The sequence below is a fragment of the Ursus maritimus genome, unplaced genomic scaffold (assembly GCF_017311325.1).
Source record: "Ursus maritimus isolate PB19 unplaced genomic scaffold, ASM1731132v1 scaffold_5, whole genome shotgun sequence".
Lineage (NCBI taxonomy): Eukaryota > Metazoa > Chordata > Mammalia > Carnivora > Ursidae > Ursus > Ursus maritimus.
This window is the reverse complement of record NW_024426663.1, coordinates 46,571,661-46,593,987: the sequence shown is the minus strand read 5'-3', so window position 1 is coordinate 46,593,987 and position 22,327 is coordinate 46,571,661. Positions and strand designations below refer to the sequence as shown.

The 22,327-nt window shown below is 34.7% G+C and overlaps 1 protein-coding gene across 1 annotated transcript in view; it reads left to right on the top strand.

Annotated features, from left to right (window-relative positions):
- MTREX (Mtr4 exosome RNA helicase) overlaps positions 1–22,327 on the top strand; it is a 92,927-nt gene that overhangs the window by 30,243 nt on the left and 40,357 nt on the right. Inside the window, exons 15-18 of the mRNA XM_040622255.1 lie at positions 1,831–1,956; positions 11,331–11,481; positions 16,752–16,924; positions 17,452–17,520. Of these exons, the coding sequence (XP_040478189.1) occupies positions 1,831–1,956; positions 11,331–11,481; positions 16,752–16,924; positions 17,452–17,520 (519 nt within the window). The remainder of the gene's footprint in view (positions 1–1,830; positions 1,957–11,330; positions 11,482–16,751; positions 16,925–17,451; positions 17,521–22,327) is intronic.

Genomic DNA, 22,327 nt, shown 5'->3' with positions numbered 1-22,327 from the left:
TATCTTTTCTAAGGAAGAAGAGAAAATTTAAATCATGGGTAAAATAGTAGATTTGGGTAGAAAGTAAATTCTTAATCCAGAGTCAAGTAACCCATTCAGTAAACAGTTACCACATTTAAACTTTGTTAAAGTTAAACCCAGTCTCTAAAGAAACTTAGTAGCAGATGAAAATTGACAGATGTGCAATAAAATATTGTATTATGGACTCTGAGAAGTATGTACAGAAGGATAAAGCATAGAAGTCACTTATATAAAAGGGGTCATTGAAGGCTTCATTAGAGAAGGCAGTCCTGAAACTGAGAAACAACGGCACATGGGTATTTACTAGGTAGACAGTGGAGCTCCACGGAGGTGAAAAGCAGGTAGATTTCTACTTTGAGTATCCAGTGCAAGGCTCAGATAAACTGGCTTTGGGAGAAATTTTTAAGTAGTCAGCTATTCTGCAGCTAACCTAATCCTTGAAAGTGGTGATTCTTTTGTACTCAGAGAAGTTGCTGGCAGTAATTACTGATCATCAAAGCACTGAAAAACACTCATGGTAGAATTGTAAAAGCAAAGCATTTTTTTCTTGATTTGTTTTATTTTAAAATGTATTGGATGCTATACAAAAGAGAAATAAAAGTACAGTGAGGCAGGTGCCGTTTCTCTTTAGAAATTTTTACATAGTCTTCAAAAATTTTCTGTGACCTGTGACTTTCTAAAATTGAACTTTTAATAATTTAATTCATGTAGGATGTGATTCCTGCTTATAATGCAGTTAATAGTTTCATGTTTTATATTTTAAAATAATGTAAAATTTTAAAATCTTTATTTTATCCATTAGTTTAAAATTACTTAATTCTCCTAATAAAATTGATGCCGTAAGAAAATAAGTCTTTTGTGACTTTATATGCTTCTTGGCATCCTAAGGACCTTAGAGTAAGTCTGCAGAGTATAGTGGATAATTGCACTTAAGAAAGCAATCTTTTCTTGATGATTCAATATCATAGTATTAGACCTAAAACCTGTAACATGCCATAATGTCATAATGATGCCCTTGGGCCCTGTTGAGGTTCTATTGCATTGCTTTTTTGAAATGTTCTTTTCAGATCTTTTTTAGGATTAGCTTTTTTGTTGTTTTTCTGGCGCCTTTGTTTCTCCCAGGTTGTTATGTCTGTTTTTTATGCTGTCAGTAATACGCATTCTTGTAGCTTAACTTCTCTTGTGTCAGATATTTTTTGGGAATCTGAAAACTGTGGACCCTTTCCATCAGAGAATAGTACAGAAGCACTTACAGATAAAACTTTGCCCGCTGTCTTAGTTGTTGAATGTCACCCTGAAAAGGCTTACTAACCTTTTTTGACTAGGTTCTTCTTAGTGATGAATGAGCTCTACTGAACTCCAGGGACGTATCCCAAGAAAATAAGAGAATTGTACTTTAAAAATAATAAACATTTATTTTATATTAATCTCATTTTGCAAATTAATATGTCTATTATGATCAAGTCAGAATTGATATTTTATAGAGTTTGACTCCTCTGCTTTCTTAGACTTTACTGTTTCCCAGAACATCTGGCTCAAAGATATTTTATGTCAGTGAATTAACAGTCTTTCCCTGTAGCTTTGGTCTGTTTGATTATTTTGGAGCTAAAATTTAGTTTTATAATGTTATTCTTAAGTGTTTTACATTTTTGTGTTTTTACTTAAACACCTAAAAGTTGATGTTTTTAGTCATGTTTCCTTTTTTTGGAATGTATAACTTGTGCTTATGTATTTTGTGATAAAAATTTAAGAATATATTTTTCACCAGGTTTTCTCCTTAACTCTGGTTTTTTAATTATGTTCACTCAGATTTCCTCTGGTGAATACATTCAGATGTCTGGTCGAGCTGGAAGGAGGGGAATGGATGATAGAGGAATTGTAATTCTTATGGTGGATGAAAAGATGAGCCCAACGATTGGAAAACAGCTACTTAAGGTAACCGAGTTAAGATTCTCTGCTTTCACCAGCAATTTGAGAAACATACTTCAGGAGCCACTTTGAAATTAGTTGTATCAGTTCAGATACCTTTCCAAGTAGATGAGTTAATTTACTAAACTATCTAGGCTTGGAAGGTAGAAAAGGGTAACTGCAAAGTGCTGATATTTTGTACCCTACTTTCTGTTCTAGTAAGTGAAGCATAACTCATGCGATGAAGGGCATGTAAAGATCCTCAGGGCAGAAATGTTCACTTTGCCCTCCAGATTTAAGACAATCTCTGTAACTGCCTTCTACACTGAACAAATTGCTCTTCACCTATCAGAGCAGGAAGTAGGGCACATGATACCTTCCCCTACCTTTGCAAATCCAGATAGCTTAATTCTACAGTCTACCATTCTAATACTGCCTATTGATGGATCATAAATATCCCAATAAATTAATTTAAATTTTTAAGCTTTATTTCAAATTAGCCTGTTCATTTTGCTTGTTTAATATTTGTTTTTCAGATTGTTTTAAGGGTTTTATTTTTGTTTTGTGTTGGAGAGCTTTTCAGGGAAGTTTGGTCTGGTTGCTTTCCTTCTTCTCCATGTGGTATGAAGTTTTTAAAACAAATTCCTAGAGAAAACTCTTAGTAAGATGGGAAACTTAACGTTAATTAAAAGTTGGACACCTGGGTGGCTCAGTCGGTTGAGTATCTGCCTTGGGCTCAGGTCATGATCCCAGGGTCCTGGGATTGAGTCGAACATCGGGCCCCCTGCTCAGCGGGGAGTCTGCATCTCCCTCTTCCTCTTCCTCTCCCCCTCCCCCTGCTTGTGCTCTCTCTCTCTCTCTCAAATAAATAAATAAAATCTTTAAAAAATTAATTAAAAATATTAAATTAACTACCAGATCATTAGCTAAGGCTCCAAAACATGTTAAGTCTCATAGGTCAGTATCTCTCTGAAACAGACTCTTTTCAATTTCAAAGACTTGGGAACTACAAGGAGAATTTGAGATATGGTTGTGGGAAGTCTGGTATGCTAAAGCAAAAATAAGTAAAAGTGTATGTTTTTTAAAATAATGTGTTTAATGTGAGTGAAGACGAAGCTTCTCTGTACATATTCATAATGATCATATGGTGTCTTATTTTCACTCTTAAAGATTAACACTTGGAAACCTATTTTTAAGTGTCCATGTAACTTCAGTTCTTCATGTAAAGAAAATGACAGAAGATTGAAAATTGGTATTTTTAGACTTCAAATTGTGCAACATAAACAGTTTTTCTCTCCTTCTGTTCTATGTATGGAAAAAGGTGAATCAAGTTGCCAATAGTAGTAGGTAAAATTTTAATGACAGCTTCTGGTTTCCTTAGTACAGATATTTCATTCTATTTGCTTGACATTTCTGAACATAAAGTGTACTTAGGTGTAAAAGTTCTATTGTCTTTTATTTAAAAAATTTTATTGTGGTAAGAACACTTAACGTGGGATCTATCCTCAACAGATTTTTAAGATACGTTATTGTCGAGTGTAGGTACAATATCATACAGCATATCTCTGGAGCTTAATTTATCTTCCTTGACTGAAACTTCACGACCTTTGATTAGTAACTACCCTTTTACACCCCTCCTCAGTCTCTGGCAACCACCATTCTACTCTTTGATTCTTTGAATTTGACAATTTTAGAAAATTCATGTAAGTGGAATCATGCAGTGTTAGTCTTTCTGTGACTGGTTTATTTCACTTAGCGTAATGTCCTTAAAGTTCATGTTGTCACATACTATAGAATTTTAAGACTGAATTGTATTCCATTGTATGTATATATCACATTTTTCTTATCCATTCACCTATTGATGAACGTTTAGGTTGTTTCTACATCTTGACTATGTGAATAGCACTGCACTGAACATAGGAGTATTATTATCTGTCCAGTGTCTTCATTTTGATTCTTTTGGGTAAATACCCAGAAGTAGAATTGCCAGATCATATGTAGCTCTTGCCCCCATCCCCCCCAGTTTTTGTGGAATATCCATACTGTTTTACATAGTGGCTGTGCTATTTTGCATTCTGACCATCAGTGTGCAAGGATTCTAATTTCTCTATCATTTCTTAAATGAATGTTTACAAACAGCTTTATTGAAATATAATTCATATTGCATACAGTTCACCCATTTTCATGGCTTCTAATACATTCACAGAGTTTTGCCACCATCATTACAATCAATTTTGGAACATGGGTATTAGCCCAAGAGGAACTTTATACCCATTAAATATTACTCTCCATTTCATTCCTAACCCTTCCCTTTCCCGTAAGCCCTAAGGCAAACCACTAATCTACTCTTTGTCTCTATAGATTTGCCTATTCTAGGCATTTCATATAAATTTAGTCAGATAATAGTCAGTGATCTTTTGTATCTGGCTTTTCTTTAGCATAAAATTTTCAAGTTTCATCCATACTTGTTATATGTATCAGCACTTCATTCCTTTTTATTGATGAGTATTGCTCTTTTGTGTGGAGATATTACAGGTTTTTTATCCATCTATTAGCAGATGTATACTTAGGTTGTTTGTCCATTTTGGCTGTTGTGAATAATGCTGCTATGATTGTTTCTTTACAAGTTTTTATGCAAACATATTTTTATTTCTTTTGGGTATATACCTATGAGTGAAATTTGCGAGGTCATACATAATTCTATGTGTAACCTTTTGAGGACCTGCCAAACTGCTTTTCAGCAGCAACTGTACCATTTTACATTCTCATCAGCAATGTATGAGGGTTCTCATTTCCCTGCATTCTAGCTAACACTTGTTATTATCTGTCTTTTTTATTTATAATCATCACCCTAGTGAGTGTGAAATGGTAACTTCACTTTGAATGGTGTATAGTTTGACTTCTTTAAAGGATATAGTACCTGCTTGTTGATGATACTGCAATTTTATAAGCAAATATGTATGTGTATTTCTTGGTTTCTAGACACATTTCTTTTATTGAGAATAACTGCACTACTATTTTTGTCCTCTAGGATTTTTTCAGGTGGTTTTACTATCGTTAAAGAATTTGTACGCAACTTACTCAGAAAAATAACAATTAATAGTTATAGAATACTCAACATGTCTTAGGCTCTGAAATAATTACTATTATTATCCCAGTTTTATAAATAAATAAGGCATATAGAGGTTAAGAATTTTTCAAAAGTCATATTGTTTTTAAATGGCAGATGCTGATTTTAAAGTCAGCAGTCTGGTTTCAGAGTGCGTGCTTCTAACCGCCACTTGCCCATACTTCTTAGTACTTCATGCAAATAGATTTTTCATTTACTGGTTCAAACCGAATTTGGCCTGGCAGCACTTTGTTCTTTTGACATAATTCTTAATGCAGTATATGAACTAATAAATCATTATAATAACATCAGGTCTATTTTCTTTTAAGCAACAGTGATTAAGATTTACTCTTAAGTAATAGGACTTTAATAAATAGAATATTTATTTTCTCAAATAATAATTAAAGTTTGTAGATTGTTCATATTATTGTATGTAAAAATAATTAGTATGCTTTGTACATTTGTAAAATTCAGATCTGTTTGTCATATCTAATCATTTTTCCTGTTGTTGGATTAAGTAGTCTTAGAAAGATGACAGAGTACATGTGTTTATTGCTTGTTGACTAAAGATTATAAATTGAGATTTCTAATATCTCAACATGCACACACACACACTTAAATATTTGTGCATGTAAATCATTTAATGATCTTGCATTTAAAATGTTTTAGTAATTTCTTTCTTTAGCTTCTTTGGCTTGACTAGTTTTCTACCAAGTATTATAAAAACCTATTCAACTTTTCCAGTTCTGCTATTGTTAGTGTCCTCTTCTTGTCTGTTTATCTAATACTTTCACATCCACTGCCTTTTTTTAAAGTTTATTTATTTAAAGTATTCTCTACTCCCAGTGTGGAACTCGAACTCATGACCCTGAGATCAAGTCACATGCTTTTCTGACTGAGCCAGTTAGGTCGCTCTGCATCCATTGCTTTTTATTTATGAGTCCACAAATAAAATAGATTTTTTATCTGTTAGCTTACGTAGATTTTGAGATAAGACAGGGATTTGTTCTTGGGTTTATTTGACAGGAGCTAAAAAAACAAAATCAATTCATTATAATGTTTGCATAAATGATAAGTTGAGTCAGATACAAAGTGTGTGTATAATAGCCTTCCAAAAAGACTGGTGAATGCATCTTTTATTCTTCAGCAGTTAAGAGCTCCTTTACATCACTCCAGTATTAACAGAAAAAATATGCATTCCAATATAGTGCCCATATTTTCAAAAGAATGTAAAACCATCATAGTACTTTGAGGAAATGTCATTATTCGTTTTATCAAAATAAACCTATTTCTATAATTTCTGAAGTGGTTAAATAAACTTGTTTCTTATAGTACATGAAGTGCTACTTCTAAGAGACTGTGCACGCTTTCTGATTCTAGACAGTTGTGTGTTCTTTTCAACCTGAGCTACATTGTTAATGGCTAAGGAAAATGAAACTTACTTGAAGGAAAAATAGTTTTGACTTTACTGGGTATTTTAAAGCCTTCGGAACTTTAGGAAGAACATACCTATTCTCTTAAAGGTAGTTCTCTCACATACTCAAGATGATCACTTATGGACTTTTTTTTGGAGAAGTGAGAAGACCCACATTTGTCCATATTCTTCTATCTTCCGTTGTAACAGTTCAAAGTGCAAAAATATTTAGACTGGGAGTTTTTAAACTGCTCGCCTGAATGAACCGTATACTCTAAAACTTCAGAAATTATTAAAAGTAGAATAGCATTCAAAGGGTGGTAATACAAATCTGCTTTGGAAAATTGATCTGCTTAGCTCTCTGTCTTACTAGCTTTCGGTGAATGACTTGTCAGCTAAAAGAATCCTTAAATGTTTTTCTAGAATGAAGTTGAAGTTTAAAATCTTAGCACTGGCTGCTGTTGTTCCAAGTTAAATTTTAGGTGACTGTTTTTTAGGCTTTCTGTTGATATATTAAAAATTTTATAATTTGGCTGATCAAATTAAATATATAAAACGTTGAGAAATACTTGGTCAACATTTAAGGGTTCGTATAATTTTAGTAATATGAATATTGAAAAACAGAGATGTGAAATAAGTTGCATTTTTAATTTGTCCTTTGGGAGAACTTCAGCCCAGTGATGCCGTAAAGTTCATCTCCTACCTCTTTAGCCTAGGCAAGTCTCTTCATATCTCTGAACCTGTTTCTTGTTTAAAATTAAGAAGTAAATCAGTTTTGTTAGGAATATTGTGAATTGAAAATTTATTTAAGTGATTAGTACAGTGATTGGCACATGCTTACTTGATGTCATTTTTAAACTTGGGGAATCTATTTACATACATATATAGAACAGAAAGTGAACAGGGAGCAGTATATGACTGAATGGCACAGTATTTAATAACTCCAATTTGGGAAAATTTGGGATAATTCTAGACTAGATGATTGTGATTTAAGGTTTTATGGAGGAAATGGATCCTGCTGCATGCCTAAAGGGGTGGGAGTGGGGGTTGGATTTTGATTTCCAGAACTGGCAAGAAACATATTTTAAGAAAAAGAAATGGCTTCAGAATCAAGAATTAACATAACTGTATTTGGGTTCCTTAGTTTTGCTAGACCACAGGATACTTACAGATGAGAGAGATGAGTTTATTTTCTTGGTTGCTAGATTGGGTGTTCAGACTGGGTGTTCACATCTGAGCCTCAGTATTTTTGAGACTTTTTTACCCCAACCTTTAGCAAAAAATACAGTTTATTACATTACGTACAGTGCAGTTTACTTCTGTGTATAAATAAATGTGCTCTGTGTACCTGAAATAAAAGTTCATTAGAACAACACATTTCTGCTATGATGGATTGTGGTTTTTCTCAGCTTTATTGAGGTATAGTTTAAAAATTGTATTATTTAAATTGTGCAGTGCGATGATTTGACACATGAATACATTGTGAAAGGATTCTCATCATAGAGGTAATACATCCATCACCTCAAATATATGCCTTTTGTGTATATGAGAACTCATTATGTTCCGTTTTCTATTTCATGAAAGGAAAATAAAACCGTTTGGTATGACCTAAATTTCAGTATCTACAGGGCCCTTAAATAGTCATTACTGGTGAATAGAGTATTCTGTTACAGTGAAATTGTATTTTGGTTTGTCTGTCGGCAGTATGCTGACTAAATTGTAAGGGAAATTGAAACCAAAGTAGTGAGGATGATAGTTGTAGTGATCTAGATCAGGTCTGATGAAACTTTGAAGTCTGTGATGGCAGTGATAAAGAAACAAAAGAATTAATCTAAGATATATTGAGGAAATAATCTGCAACCATTGGTTGATTAAAATTTAAAAAAGGGATAAAGCAGAAGAAAGACCTCCTAAATTGGAATTTAAAGGGTAATTTCATTACCCATTAATCAAGTTATAATTGAACTATCATAAGTTCTCCTTGCAGAGCCACAGAAATTACACCAGGTGGAGTTGTCATATAAAGGATTTTATTTGCAACAAATAAGATCACAGGGAATAACTTCCAAAGTTGTGATTCCCTGAGCAGGGGTGATGGATTCCTTTATTTAGGGTTAGGATGAATATTTAGACTTGTCATCATCTGTGGAAGTAGGCATAAGGCATGCACTTTAATGAAACATTGCCTATACATACATAGTATGTTGTATAAACGAGGCCTGTGTTCTTCCTTGGGCGGAGATCTTAGTATTAAAATGAGCTAAGGTAACCGTTGGTCCTTCCTTGGTTCATCTGGGCAGATGAAAGTCTGTGATTGAATTCAAACTGGTCGGGGTGGTCTGGGAGCTAGCTCCTCTTTAGGGCAGTTGTTACTGCTTGAGGGTAGTTTCGGTTTTCCTCATGGGATGTTATGCTGTGCGGGTCTTTTGCATCACTTAAGAGATCAGCTAGAAAGAAGAGCTTTAGGAAGACTGGGACAAAGCTCAGTGAGTGTAAACCGGAAAGCAGTAAAGGTCAGGGCTTGGGGTCTAGCTGGTGACAAATTCAGTAATCTCACTAACAATTAATCTTTGTAAGGGTGAAACTCAGGAATGGGAAAGAGCAAGAGAGAGAAGTTTCATTTTAGATCGTGTAACCATATTATTATTATTATTATTTATCACCCAAATTAGGTTACAGTAGGAGTGGAAAAGGGTGCTTTTAATAGTTAAACCAGTATAGCAGTTGTAGATGGGGACTGTCTTGGGCTCACTTAGATACAATGTCAAAATGCCGAGTTGAGTTTCAGGTGACTGAGAATTCCCAGGTGTATTCTACAGCAGTTGAGAATGCAGAAGTAGAGTTTGAGCTTAGAAATAAACATTGGTAATATTGAAGCCCCAAATTTCTGAGAGGAGGTAGTAATACAAAAAAATAACAGAAAAGTGGGGCGCCTGGGTGGCGCAGTCGTTAAGCGTCTGCCTTCGGCTCAGGGCGTGATCCCAGCGTTGTGGGATCGAGCCCCACATCAGGCTCCTCAGCTAGGAGCCTGCTTCTTCCTCTCCCACTCCCCCTGCTTGTGTCCCCTCTCTCGCTGGCTGTCTCTGTCAAATGGACAAATAAAATCTTAAAAAAAAAAATAACAAAAAAGTAAGGGCTGCATCTGTTTGCAGAATTGTGAAATAGCTGAAGTTTTCTTTAAATTCCTCTCTCCTCCAAGAATTTGATTTTCATACTACACATCTCCCTTTGCCTTATTTTCAAGGAAAGTTCATAAACATCAAGGTTTTAGGGACTTAGTAACTATGCCTCTAGGGTGAAAGGCTCTTAATTTTTCAGGAGTTAAGGAGCACTTTCATTTAAGACTGTGACGAAAGCTCTGCTTCTCATAAAATTCTATATGTATATGTTTAGAATTATGCTATTAGGTTGGTCTGTGGACCTCAATTTAAGAGCCCCTGACCACCCTAAGAGTATTTGTGTTATTTTACTATGCCATTTAGAAATACATAGCATACTTTGTGACACTTCACTTCTAAATACTTCAGCATGCATCTCCCGAGAATTGATTATTCTCCTATTGTAGCTGGGACATAGAGGCGCAAGAGCAGCTGGCTCTGGGGGTTCCAAACAGGGCAGGTTTAGCCACTCACCACAGGCAAAATTAAAAGAGAAACAAGCGGTGAAACAAAAGAATTTATTTCAGTCAGGCCAATACCAGGAAGACCGCGTTTCAAAGACTGTCTTCAAAGTGCCGAAAATACTTCACAGTTTTATATAAGGAAAATGTAGGACAAAGATCCCTGGGTATGTGCAGGTGGACGTGGTGGGTCAAGTTCTTACTCCTTTGGGATTAGTCCTGAGTGGAGTCTTTTGGCTCAAGGAGGTCCTTGAGGGAGTAGTTCCCCAGTAGGGATGCTTTGCGCACAGGGCCTTTAAGAGATAGTCTGGAGAGAAACTTAATTGGCTAGAAAGTTTGAGGTCAGGGTGGAGGTACTTGAAGTCCCTTTTCACTATGTGTAACTACAAAACCATTTTCATTTTTAAGTATTTGCATTAAAATATTTCTGAAGAAACACTGCTGAAAGAAAATTTTAGATCTCAAGGAAGTATTTGGATAGAAACCTTTAATGAGTAAAGGTCACCATAGTGTAGATAAATACTTTATTCTGCTTAACCATTAGCCTTAACCTTCTCTGGTAACAGTCACAGGAGGAAATAAAAGAATTATGAAAATACAGGTAAAGAATGGTCTGTAAATTGCACAGGTGGTTTTATGTCACTCCAGGCAGCTGAGTTTTAAGATGCTAATTTTTATCTAAATATCTTTCTGAAATGAATTTAGTGTACTCGGTCAGCACAGGCTAGGTTATGCTGCAGTAACAGACCTAAATCTCTATTACTTAAAGGTTCATTTCTCTAACTTGTTCAGTGCAGGTTTATGGAGGAGGTTCTGCTTATTATTGTTTAAGGATGCAAGATGATGGAGAAACCACCATCTTGCACAGTAACAGTCACTGTGCCAGAGGAAAAAGATAGCTTTTCACGCCAGCAATTAAATACTTGGCCAGAAGGTGACACATCGTAACAATTCATTTGCCTCACCCACCAGGGGGCCAGAAAGTGTAATCTTACCAAGTGCCTAGAAGTCAGAGAGCTAAACATACTTGGCAAACAGAATTTTAACTAGTACAGTTGCTACTTAGTGGACTTTTTCCCTTCTCTTTTCTAAAGATCAACTATTTATCACTTGGTATTGGTCATTTAAAAGAAAGAACTTAATACATTTCTATAATATTCCTTAACATGGATTAAATTATTAAGCAGTTTAATAGGTATCTATATAAATTTTATTTGAAAAAAAATCACAACATTGACATGTCTTTTTTTTTCTCTTAGGGCTCAGCCGATCCTCTAAATAGTGCTTTCCATTTGACCTACAACATGGTTTTGAACTTACTACGTGTAGAAGAAATTAATCCTGAGTACATGTTGGAAAAATCCTTTTACCAGTTTCAGCACTATAGAGCAATTCCAGGAGTAGTAGAGAGTAAGTATAAAATTACTATAACAGAACTTTCTTAGCTAGTAGAGTAAATAGCATAATTACTGACTTATTGGCCACCTAGGCCTTTGTTTATTTTCTGGTTAGCCGTATCTTGGCTTTTACATAAAGTAAGAACTGCGATCTGGTCATTTTAACTGACTAGAACATTTTAAAAGTTAGAAAACCCTGCTAGTATACCTTTCTATAGTTGACTCAAATTTAATATAATTTATTATAATTTATTGTTACAGGCATATTACATGATAGCTCATGTTCATGAGTCATGATATAATAAAAGCCTGGTATATTAAAATTGGAGCTGTAAGAAGCATGTATATGTTAGTCTTGCCCTTGTACTGTTTTCTCATTATAAGAGAGTGCCACAGCATAAGTTTATAAATAAGGAAATTTAATACTCCAGCTGGGGTTTGAGTTCAGCCTTTTTCGAAGTTCTAGCTCCTATTATGATAATGCTTTCTAAAGTTCAGAAAGTATTCTTTGGTAACTCTGTTCAAGTAGAATTGTGTATCGATCCTTACCTTAGAGGATATTTTGGCTGAGAGCTGATTAAAATCTAAAACAGAGGCAAAGATTGAAAATACCGGTTTTGGTAGATCTTATAAACAATAATACATAGTCATTGTCAAAAAGGAAAAATGGAAAATTGAGCAAAATATACAGAGTAAAGTTAAAATCATTTGTAACCTTACACAGCCAGCCACAACACTTCATAGTTCTAACTTTTTCTCTCATAGAAAAGTTTTGCTGGTTTTTTTTTTTTTTTTTTAAGGTAGAATTAAATACATTAGTTTTCCCTGATCCACGGTTACGTGTTCCAGAATTCCCACTGGATGCCTGAAACCACAGATAGTACTGAACCCCATATATACTATGTTTTTTTGTATACATACATACATTCCTGTGATTAAGTTGAATTTATGTATGAGGCACAATAAGGGATTAACAACAGTAACTCATAGAACAATTATAACAATATATGGTAATAAGAGTTATGTGAATGTGGTCTCTTTCTCTCAGAATATCTTACACCATACTCACCTTCCTTGTGATGATGTGAGATTATAAAGTGTCTACATAATGAAGTGAACGGAGGTAAATGATGTAGTCACCGTCATGTAGTATTAGGCTCCTATTGACCTTCTGACAATATGTCAAAAAAGGTGGTCTGTTTTTGGGGATAGAGCAAGAAATACATATTTTCCCATTTATTTAAACTCTTTTTTTTTTTTATGACTTCTCACTGGAGTCAAATTGTTAAATATGACTTGACAACGACTCTTGCTACATACTCTGAACTTAAATATTACTATCATTTCCCAGTCCCCTTCCTCTCTCGTTAATCCCCAGCTGCTGCTATTTTCAGGGTGGTTCTGACTGTCTTACGTTTTAAGGGGATTGTGAATAACATGATCTGCAATTCCTGGTTCTGCTACTATACACTTGATTATTGTTCTGCTTGAATTATCCCTGCTTTCCCCACCTATGTTTTTAGAGGGCAAAGACCTTTTGAAATTCAAACAAACAAACAAACAAAATGAAATGTCAAGAGTAGAACAGACATTTTAGTGGGAAAAGGTAGAAATTTAAGTGATGAAAGAGAATTGATGACAGAATTGCACCACCTTTTCTACAATTTGCAGGACTGAGTGGTATGACCAAAGAGTCATAATAGTGTAGAAGGAAATGGTTAGAGGTGATAAAGGCTATCCTGTATGCTTTAAAAATGCAGAATACATTTTGAATGCAGTTTATTCTCCGTTTTAGTTATTTTTAGGAAGGGTTTAATTCTTTTTGCTATTATTGATACTGCTAGAACTTTTTCAAGAGAGCTGGTATTATTTTCACCACCTTAGTATATCCAAATTAAAATGTAGATTGTTGTCTTTGGAAGTATAGAATTATTCTTTTTTTTATAACTCACAGTGCTTTATGTTTTGTAACAAACTTAGATGACTGGCATACATCAGATGTTTTTCCTTTTGATTTGCTGAGTCCACATTAGATTTTCCAGTGAGCTATAGAGTAAAACTTAGAGGATTTCACTGTCCCTGTACTGAAAGGAAAAATGCAAAGTTAATTTTAATCTTTGGTTTAGTGTCATAAATAGGTAATGGCATGGTTAATAGCAAGAGCTGTGAAGTTAAACATGGGTTTGATTCAAGACTATCTGAGCTTTAGTTTGCTCATCTAAACTGCTGGGATAATAACTAATTGAACAAATTCATGAGAATTAAATGAGATAATTTATGTTAAATGGACATTACGTATTTGTTTTAATTACTGATAGAATTGCTATAGATCAATGAAGCCGTTTAAACTTTAACCTGTTAGAAAATTTACTTAGTACTGGGAATAGCAGTCCATTTTCCCATCACTCCCAGGTCTCTATCTGTGCACATGTTATATTAATACAGCTTTGGCACCATTAATATATCTTTGGAACCACCACCTTTCCACTCTCTGAGAAAGAGGAAATTGTTTGCAAACTCTCTTAAGAGTTTATTGGAGTATCTCTCACATGCTGTTTCCTAAGATATTGAGACTTCCCTATATGGTCTACAGTGCAGTGAAACCAGCTTCTTATACTCAGGTTTGTCTACTCTTTGATTGACTGCACTTACTTTCTGGAGTTGTATATAGCTATAGTTAGAATTCTAGATAAAAGATACATGTGACTTCTTAAAATGTCTCAGACTTTTGACTCATTAGTAAAATGGTCTGAGCACAGAAGTGATTTGGAGTAGAGGATGGGGAGCAGTATTTAAACATCTGTTTATCAGGCAGATGTTTATCGTCTCCCTGAACTCCTCCTGTCAGTGCTTATTGTTTCACTGATTCCTGCAAACAGTGTTACTCTATAATTTTAGATGGGGCAGCAGTATTAACACATCTGTGTCGTTTTCGTTATAAATCTTTTTATTGACTTTAGTCTGTCAAATATTCTCTTACAGTTTTCTAATTGTTTCTCTTTTTGGTAATGTCTGTTGCCATGATATGTGTTAAGAATAGCTTTCTTGTCTTCAGTGAATGGAATTCATTTCCTGTAAGACTTGCAGTTCATTTAAAAATAATCAAGATGATGTATCATGCGTAAGGGAATGCAGACCAGAAATTTGAGGGAGCAGTCTGTGAGAATGTTGAAGATGGTAGTAAAAATAATTAATACAACAATTGTAATATCCTTCAAATGTTTACTTTGAGCTCTACTCTTAATACTTTCCGTATCTTCTGGAAATTATAGTCTTAGGGAGTTGTGGGTATTTTTGTTATTTTCATTTTGTGGATAAAGAAACAAACACATAGATTAAATAGAGGAGTTGGATCAGTGGAATAGAATTGAGAGTCTAGAAGTAAACCCATATACCTGTGGTCAATTGATTTTCAACACATGCTCTTGAAGCAGTGGGATAGCCGTACGTAAAAGAATGAAATTGGATCCTTACCATATATAAAAATTAGCTGAAATTGAATGAAAGTCCTAAATATAAGAGCTGAAACCATAAAACTCTTAGAAGAAACCATAGGTATAAATCCCTGTAACCTTGAATTTGGCAGTGGTTTCTTAAATAAGACACTAAAAGCACAAGCAACAAAAGAAAAAGTAGATTTGTTTTATCAAAATTGAAAACTTTTGTACCTCAGTAGACACCAACAGAAAGTAGAAAGAAAGCCCACAGAATGGGATAAATTATTTGCAAAACGCATATCTGATATAGGTCTAGTTTCCAGAGTATGTAAAGAACTCTTATAATTAAAAAACAAAAAGACATTCTAATTTTTAAATGGACAAAGTATTTCAATAGACATTTCTCCAAAAAAAAGTAAACTGTTAGCCAGCAAACAAGCATGTGAAAAGATGCTCAACATTTCCACTCCTGGGTATATGACCAAATAAAAATATTTTCAAACAAAAACATGTGCATGAATGTTCAAAGAAACACCATTCACAGTAGCTGAAAGGTGAAATAATTCAGATGTCTGTCACCTGGTAAACAGATCACTAAAATGGTACACGCATATAGTGGAATAATATTCAGCCATAAAAAGGAGTGAAGTACTGATACATGCTATGTTGCTATAACATGGATGAGCCCTGAAAACATTATGCTCAGTGAAGGAAGCCAAACACAAAAGGCCTCAGTATACTGTGATTGTGTATATATATGAAATATCTAGAATAGATAAATCCATAGAAAGGTTGTCAGGGGCTGGAGGAAGGAGGAAATGAGTATTTGCTCAGTGGATATGGAGTTTCCTTTTGGAGCAGTGAAAATATTTTAGAACTATGTGGTGGTGATCGTTGCATATGTTGTGAATGTACTAAATGTATTAATGGTGAGTTTTAGGTTTTGTGTATTTTACGCCAGTTGAAATAGTGTTTGTTCACAATGGGATGGAGGCATCATGAAATGAGTGAGGAAGGGAGGTCAGCGCTAGATGCAGGAATTTGAGTAGAAAATGCTATCATAAATGATTAGATTGGCTAAGAGAAAATTTGGGGAAAAGAGCCTCTGTTTTGGCTACTGACTGAGTAGAGAAAGAACTGTGGTTGAATTGCCTGTTCTCAGTTTTAGTGACCTAGACCCTGGTGGTGGTGGAGGTCTCATGACAGTAGCAAACTGGATTCTTGCTGAAATTTAAAGCAACGTATTACTTAAAAGGTCCAAAATAGTTCTGTCTAGTGGGACTTTCTGCAGTGGTGGAAATGTTCTGTAACTGTGCTATTCAAGTCCGGAAGTCAGTAACCAGTTGAGTTACTGACAGTTGAGTATTTGAAATGGTGCTAGTGCTATTGAGGAACTAAATATTTAATTTTATTTAATTTTCATTAATTTTAATTTAAATAGCCACATATGGCTGTGTCTGCTGGAAGTATATTGGAAAAAGCTGACCTAGCACATTTCTACCATTACAAAGAGTTTTGTAGGACAGTGCTGTGTTGAACAATGTAAGCCTCGAATTCTTATAGTTAATACCCTCTCCCACATCCATAGGAGACAAACAACTCACCTGATATCACTGCCAATTCAGACTCAGTTTGAGTCACTATTATTGGTGATTTGGGGGACTTTAATGTAGAACCTTAATGTAGAAGGACAATACTCAGAATGACGTACAGTTAGGTCTGAAGTTTTCCCACAAAACCTCTAATCTGTGCAAGCTGACTTTGTTTCATCTGTACATCTGTAGTGGGAAAACAGATGTATCTTTGTATAATTTACATATTTTTTTAATATTTGTGTTTTATTTAGAGGTTAAGAACTCAGAAGAACAGTATAATAAAATAGTAATACCAAATGAGGAAAGTGTCGTCATCTATTATAAGATTAGACAGCAGCTTGCCAAACTGGGTAAAGAAATTGAAGAATATATTCATAAGCCAAAATATTGCCTACCATTTCTACAGCCAGGTCGTTTGGTAAAGGTATGTCATTTTTGGGTTAAGATTCTAATTGTTCTATATTAATTGTATTGTTTTACACTGTTCACATGGAATCGATTGGGGGTGGGATCATGTGTGAAGGCCTTTTAATCTCCACCGATTTTCATTTTGGGGGATATAAATCGAAGGAGACACTTTCGGAATTGACATATAAAATATTTCCAGTTATGAAATCAAAAAATAGAAGCAGTTTCGTGTGCACTTTTAAGTCCTGGATGAATTCATTAACTATAAAATATAAAAGATTTCATATTGTTGTAGAACAAATACATCATATCATTTTAGAAACTTGTTTGCCAACTGAGATATTCCTATTGTTGCTGTTTTAGAGGCCTGTGAAATTTGGTGGTGATTTTTTTCTTCAGGATTAACATCTTTTTCCTTAAGTTTAATGGATCTTTCAATAAGCTTTTTACCAGGAAAACTCAAAGTTTTATTGTGTGCGCATAGAAGTCTATAAAATTGCTTTTTGAACATAAATGTTTTTATTTACTTCCCTTTCTTTTTAGGTAAAGAATGAAGGAGATGATTTTGGCTGGGGAGTAGTGGTGAATTTCTCAAAAAAGTCAAATGTTAAGGTAAACTGTTGCCCTTAAGTTGGAATCATATATAAATTTTTAGTAAAAAGTTTTTTCAGACTCAAATTGATCAAAGAAGAAATAGCATTACATTAAGAGAAGCTATAATAAATTCTGCCATAAGGAATTACATTTTTGAATAATCTTAAATTTTGTCTTCAAAGTGCTGTTATTTTCCAAACAATAACATTTTAATTTCATGACAGTTTACATGTCTTCTCTGAATTCATCAGTACTTTTTATAATTTTACTCTTCAAATTGAATATTAGAAAGAAATAGTTCTGATTCGGAAAATTAGAATTTTGACTAGGTATACAATAGAGAGTTGAAGAAAAGGTATTAGAAGAGCTAGTCAGTTTTACTTATTCTCTCTAAGGGAAGACAGTAATAAAGTTGGCTTTGGTCATTACGTATGTAAATATTTTGAAAAGATTACTTAAATGTAGTATTGGGGAAAATTTTGTTACTTTGTTAAATGAGTGACTGTCTTGAAATTAAATTAGCCACCCTGTTATATTTGTCTCCCAGTATGTGACCTCAGGCAGCATTTTGTATCTCCATGTATATTTTTCTTTATCTTCAAAAATGAGTAGTTTGTGGGGTGCCCGGTGGCTTAGTCTTGGGTGTCCAATTCTTGATCTCAGCTCAGGTCTTGATCTTGGAGTTGTGAGTTCAGGCCCCACACTCACCACGCTGGGTGTGGAGCATCCTTAAAAGAATAATAATAATAATTTGCATAAGATATCTGCATTCTCATAAGGTTGACCATCTCATGATTTTGTTGTCATTAACTTTGGTCCACCTGGATATAGAGCAAGTAGGAATTAAGCTTTGGGATTGGAAGTTACTCCTGAATTATGTAAATGAATTTAGAGATAATGAAGCCATTTGTTGGGAGAAACAAGTTCATAGGTTTGGGGGCATCTGGGTGGTGCATTCGGTTCAGTGTCTGCCTTCAGCTCAGGTTCAAGCCCTGCATCAGGCTCCCTGCTCAGTGAGAAGTCTGCTTCCCTCTCTCTCTCTGCCCCTCTCCTTTTGCTCATGCTCTCTCTCTCTCTCAAATAAATAAACAAAATCTTTTTTATAAAAGTTCATAGGTTTGTGATGGGTATTTGTGAATGATCTGTGATTAATCCCGCTGAAGAACTTCTTAAGGATATTTAGTTTGTTACTACCATTTTGATACATTACCATCTTCATTAGTAATTGTTTGTAAGATATATTTTTTAAGTATTGTCACACTTGTTATCTCATTTGATCCCAATTTCATAAGCATTCATTGACCACAGACACAAAGTCTCTGTACTTTACTCATTTGATGAGTAACAGAAAGCAGATAATGAAAAGGCAGAATAGTGTAAATACTTTAGTAAAGATATAAGTAAAGTGCATTTGGAGCACAGAGGAGGAAGAAATTATGTCTGGTCTATTAGAGAGGGCATCTAATTAGGAAAATGATTTAAAATTTTTAAAGGAACCTTGGAGAATTAGTTGCATTCATTTGATGGATATTTACTGCTGGAGGAGCAGTGATATGCAGCAGGTCCAGAACATTTCAGGTAAAGAGTGAAATCTTTTAAAAGTATTGAAGTTAATCACAGAAAATGGTTAAAATATAGATTTGAGTATATTCAGTCTAGATCTAAACATTTGAAAGCAGTGGTAGGTGTTTGAAGATTAGTTGGTCCATCGGTTTGCTTGGGTTTAGTTTGATGGTTTGCTTTTTTAATCTGTTTATTTTTGAGGGAGGGACTGATCTGATCAGAAGTTACTGTGTTGACTGTTTGAAGGATATTTAAAGAGATAGCATAGTAGATACAAGTTTTTCAGTTAAGGAGACTTACTCTTTTTGGGGTGCGTCAGAAGGAAGATGGTAATAAAAGAAGGGTTCAGATGGAGAATATTAAGGAACTAGAATGGACAGTCTTGTGTGGGAAGTTGGGATCTTTAGTGATGATAAGATTTCAGACTTGGATATGTGAAAAGTTGGCTGTATTGAGCCAACACTATTAAACTGGATAAAGTTTACCTCTCTCATTCTGCTCCCCCTCACCTTATTTTAAATATATGGTGAAGTAAAGCTTGAAATTTTGACCTTGACAAAGATTGCATGGGTATTATTCATTTGAGCCATGACTAGAACTCAGATATGATTTACAGGCTTTTATATTTTCTATTTAAACACCTTTAGACATGAGAAAACTATAAAATGCTTGCCTGCCTCTTCTCTCTTCCAAAGACATATAATATTTTCTTTAGGAATAATTATTAGTAACATAGGTATGATCTTCCTGGAGAAGAACTTGAAAGGGTAGTCTTCATTTAAACTTCTGACAGCTATTAATTTCAGTTTTTCATGTACAATAAAAAGTGTGGCCATAAATGCTACATGTTGTGGTTCCATTCATACTTACATAACTTATGTATAATGGTAGAAAACGTATAATTTACATATAATGGTGGAAAAGCCTTTGCCAGTTTACTCATTCCGTAACTTGTCTATGTTGAAGAGAATATTGCTAGGGCAGAATATCTTTACTTGTAGTGTGCTGACGTGCTATATATTTCTTTCACTGCAGGTTTTACATTTCTTATGTGTTTCTTTTTTTCAACAGTTTTATTGAGATAGTATTTACATACTGTACTGTTTACTCAGTGACTTTTAGTAAATTCACCATCACCACAATCGATTTTAGAACATTTTCATCCCCTCAAAAAAGGAAAAGGAAACCTTTGTCATTCCACCCTGTGCTCCCATACCCTCAGTCCTGAATAGCTACTAATCTACTCTCTATAGATTTGCCTATTCTGAAAATTTCATTAAATTGTGTCATAATGTGTTTTGCGACTGGCTTCTTAGCATAATGTTTCCAGGGTTTAAGCATGTTGTAGTGTATATCAGCTTTTTGTTCCTTTTTGTGATTGAATAGCATTCCATTGTAGAGATACATGACATTTTGTTTATCCATTCATGAGTTGATAAATTTGGATTGTTTCTACTTCTGGGCTATTATGAATAATGTCCCTATAAACATCCATGTCTGAGTTTTCGTGTGGACATATGTTTTCATTTCTCTTGGGAGTGAAACTGCTGGATCCTGTTGATACTGTATAACCATTTAAAGAACTACCAGGTGGTTTTCCAAAGTGGCTGCACAATTTCACATTCCCATTACCAGTGTATGACGGTTTTTATTTCTTCACATTCTCACCAACACTTAATATCTGACTTTTTGAGTACACGTGGTATATAGTGGTATCTCATTGTGGTCTTGATTTGTATTTCCCTGATGGCTAATATTGCCAACGATCTTTTTATGTGCTAATTGGCCATTTGTATATTCTTTGGAGAAATGTCTTCAGCTCTTTTGCTCACCCACATTCAAATTGAGTTCTCATTTTATTACTAAGTTAATGTAAGTTCTTTATGATATTTGATTTCCAGATATTTATCTCCCATTTTGTGGATTATTTTCACTTTCTTGATAGTGTCCTTTGAAGCACAAAAGTTTTTAATTTTGATGTAATCCAATTAGATCTTTTTTTTTTTCTTATTACTCATGGCTTTGGTGTCATATATAAAAATTACTGCCAACATCAAGGTCATGAAGATTTACCTCTGTGTTTTCTTCTAAGAGTTTTATAGTTTCAGCTATTATGTTTAGTCCCTGATCCGTTTTCAGTTAACTTTTGTATGTGGTATAAGGTAAGGAGGGTGCAGCTGCATTCTTCTCATAGCCCTGGTTTTTGGAAAATTCTTTCCTCACTAAATGATCATGTCATCCTCATCAAAACTCAGAAGATCATAGACACATAGGTTTATTTCTAGACTCTCAGTTCCATTCATTGACCTCTCTGTCCCAGTGCCAGTACCATATGGTCTTCATTTACCATATCTTTGTAGTTAAGTTTCAAAAAAATAGATTTATGAGTTCTCCAACTTTGTTCTTCTTTTTCAAGATTGTTTTGGCTATTCTGGGATCCTTACAATTTCATATGAATTTGATTATGTGCTTGTCAGTTTTTACAAAGAAGTCAGCTGGGATTCTGAGAGGACTTGCTCTGAATCTGTGTATCAGCTTAGAGAGTATTCCTGTCTTAACATGATTAAGTCTTTCATTCATAAACACAGCATGTTTTCCCTCTCATTTACACACTTTTTTTTTTTTTTAAAGATTTGTTTATTTTGGGGGCGCCTGGGTAGCTCAGTCGTTAAGTGTCTGCCTTCTGCTCAGGGAGTGATCCCAGAGTGCTGGGATCGAGCCCCACATCAGGCTCCTCCGCTGGGAGCCTGCTTCTTCCTCTTTCACTCCCCCTGCCTGTGTTCCCTCTCTTGCTGGCTGTCTCTATCTCTAGTAAAATCTTAAAAAAAAAAAAAAAAAAAAGATTTGTTTATTTTGGAGAGAGACAGAGAAAGCACATGGTGAGGGGCAGAGGGAGAGAATCCTCAAGCATATTCCCCACTGAGTGAGGAGCCCGAAATGGGGCTCAGTTTCACAACCCTGAGATCATGACCCGAGCTGAAATCAAGAGTAGGTTGCTTAACCGAGTGCCACCCAGGCATCCCTTGTTTAGATATTCTTAATTGGTAATGTATTGTTTTTCAAGTATAAAGCCATGTTGTGTCTGCAAATAGAGATGGCTTTCTCCCTTTTCAAGGTGGATGCATTTTAATTCTTTTTTTTGCCTGATTGTTATGGTTAAAACCTCAAGTACAGGATTAATAGAGGTGATGAGAGCAGTCTTTTTCCTAATTTAACAGGGAAACATCCAGTGTTTATCCATTGTGAATGGTGTTAGCTCTGG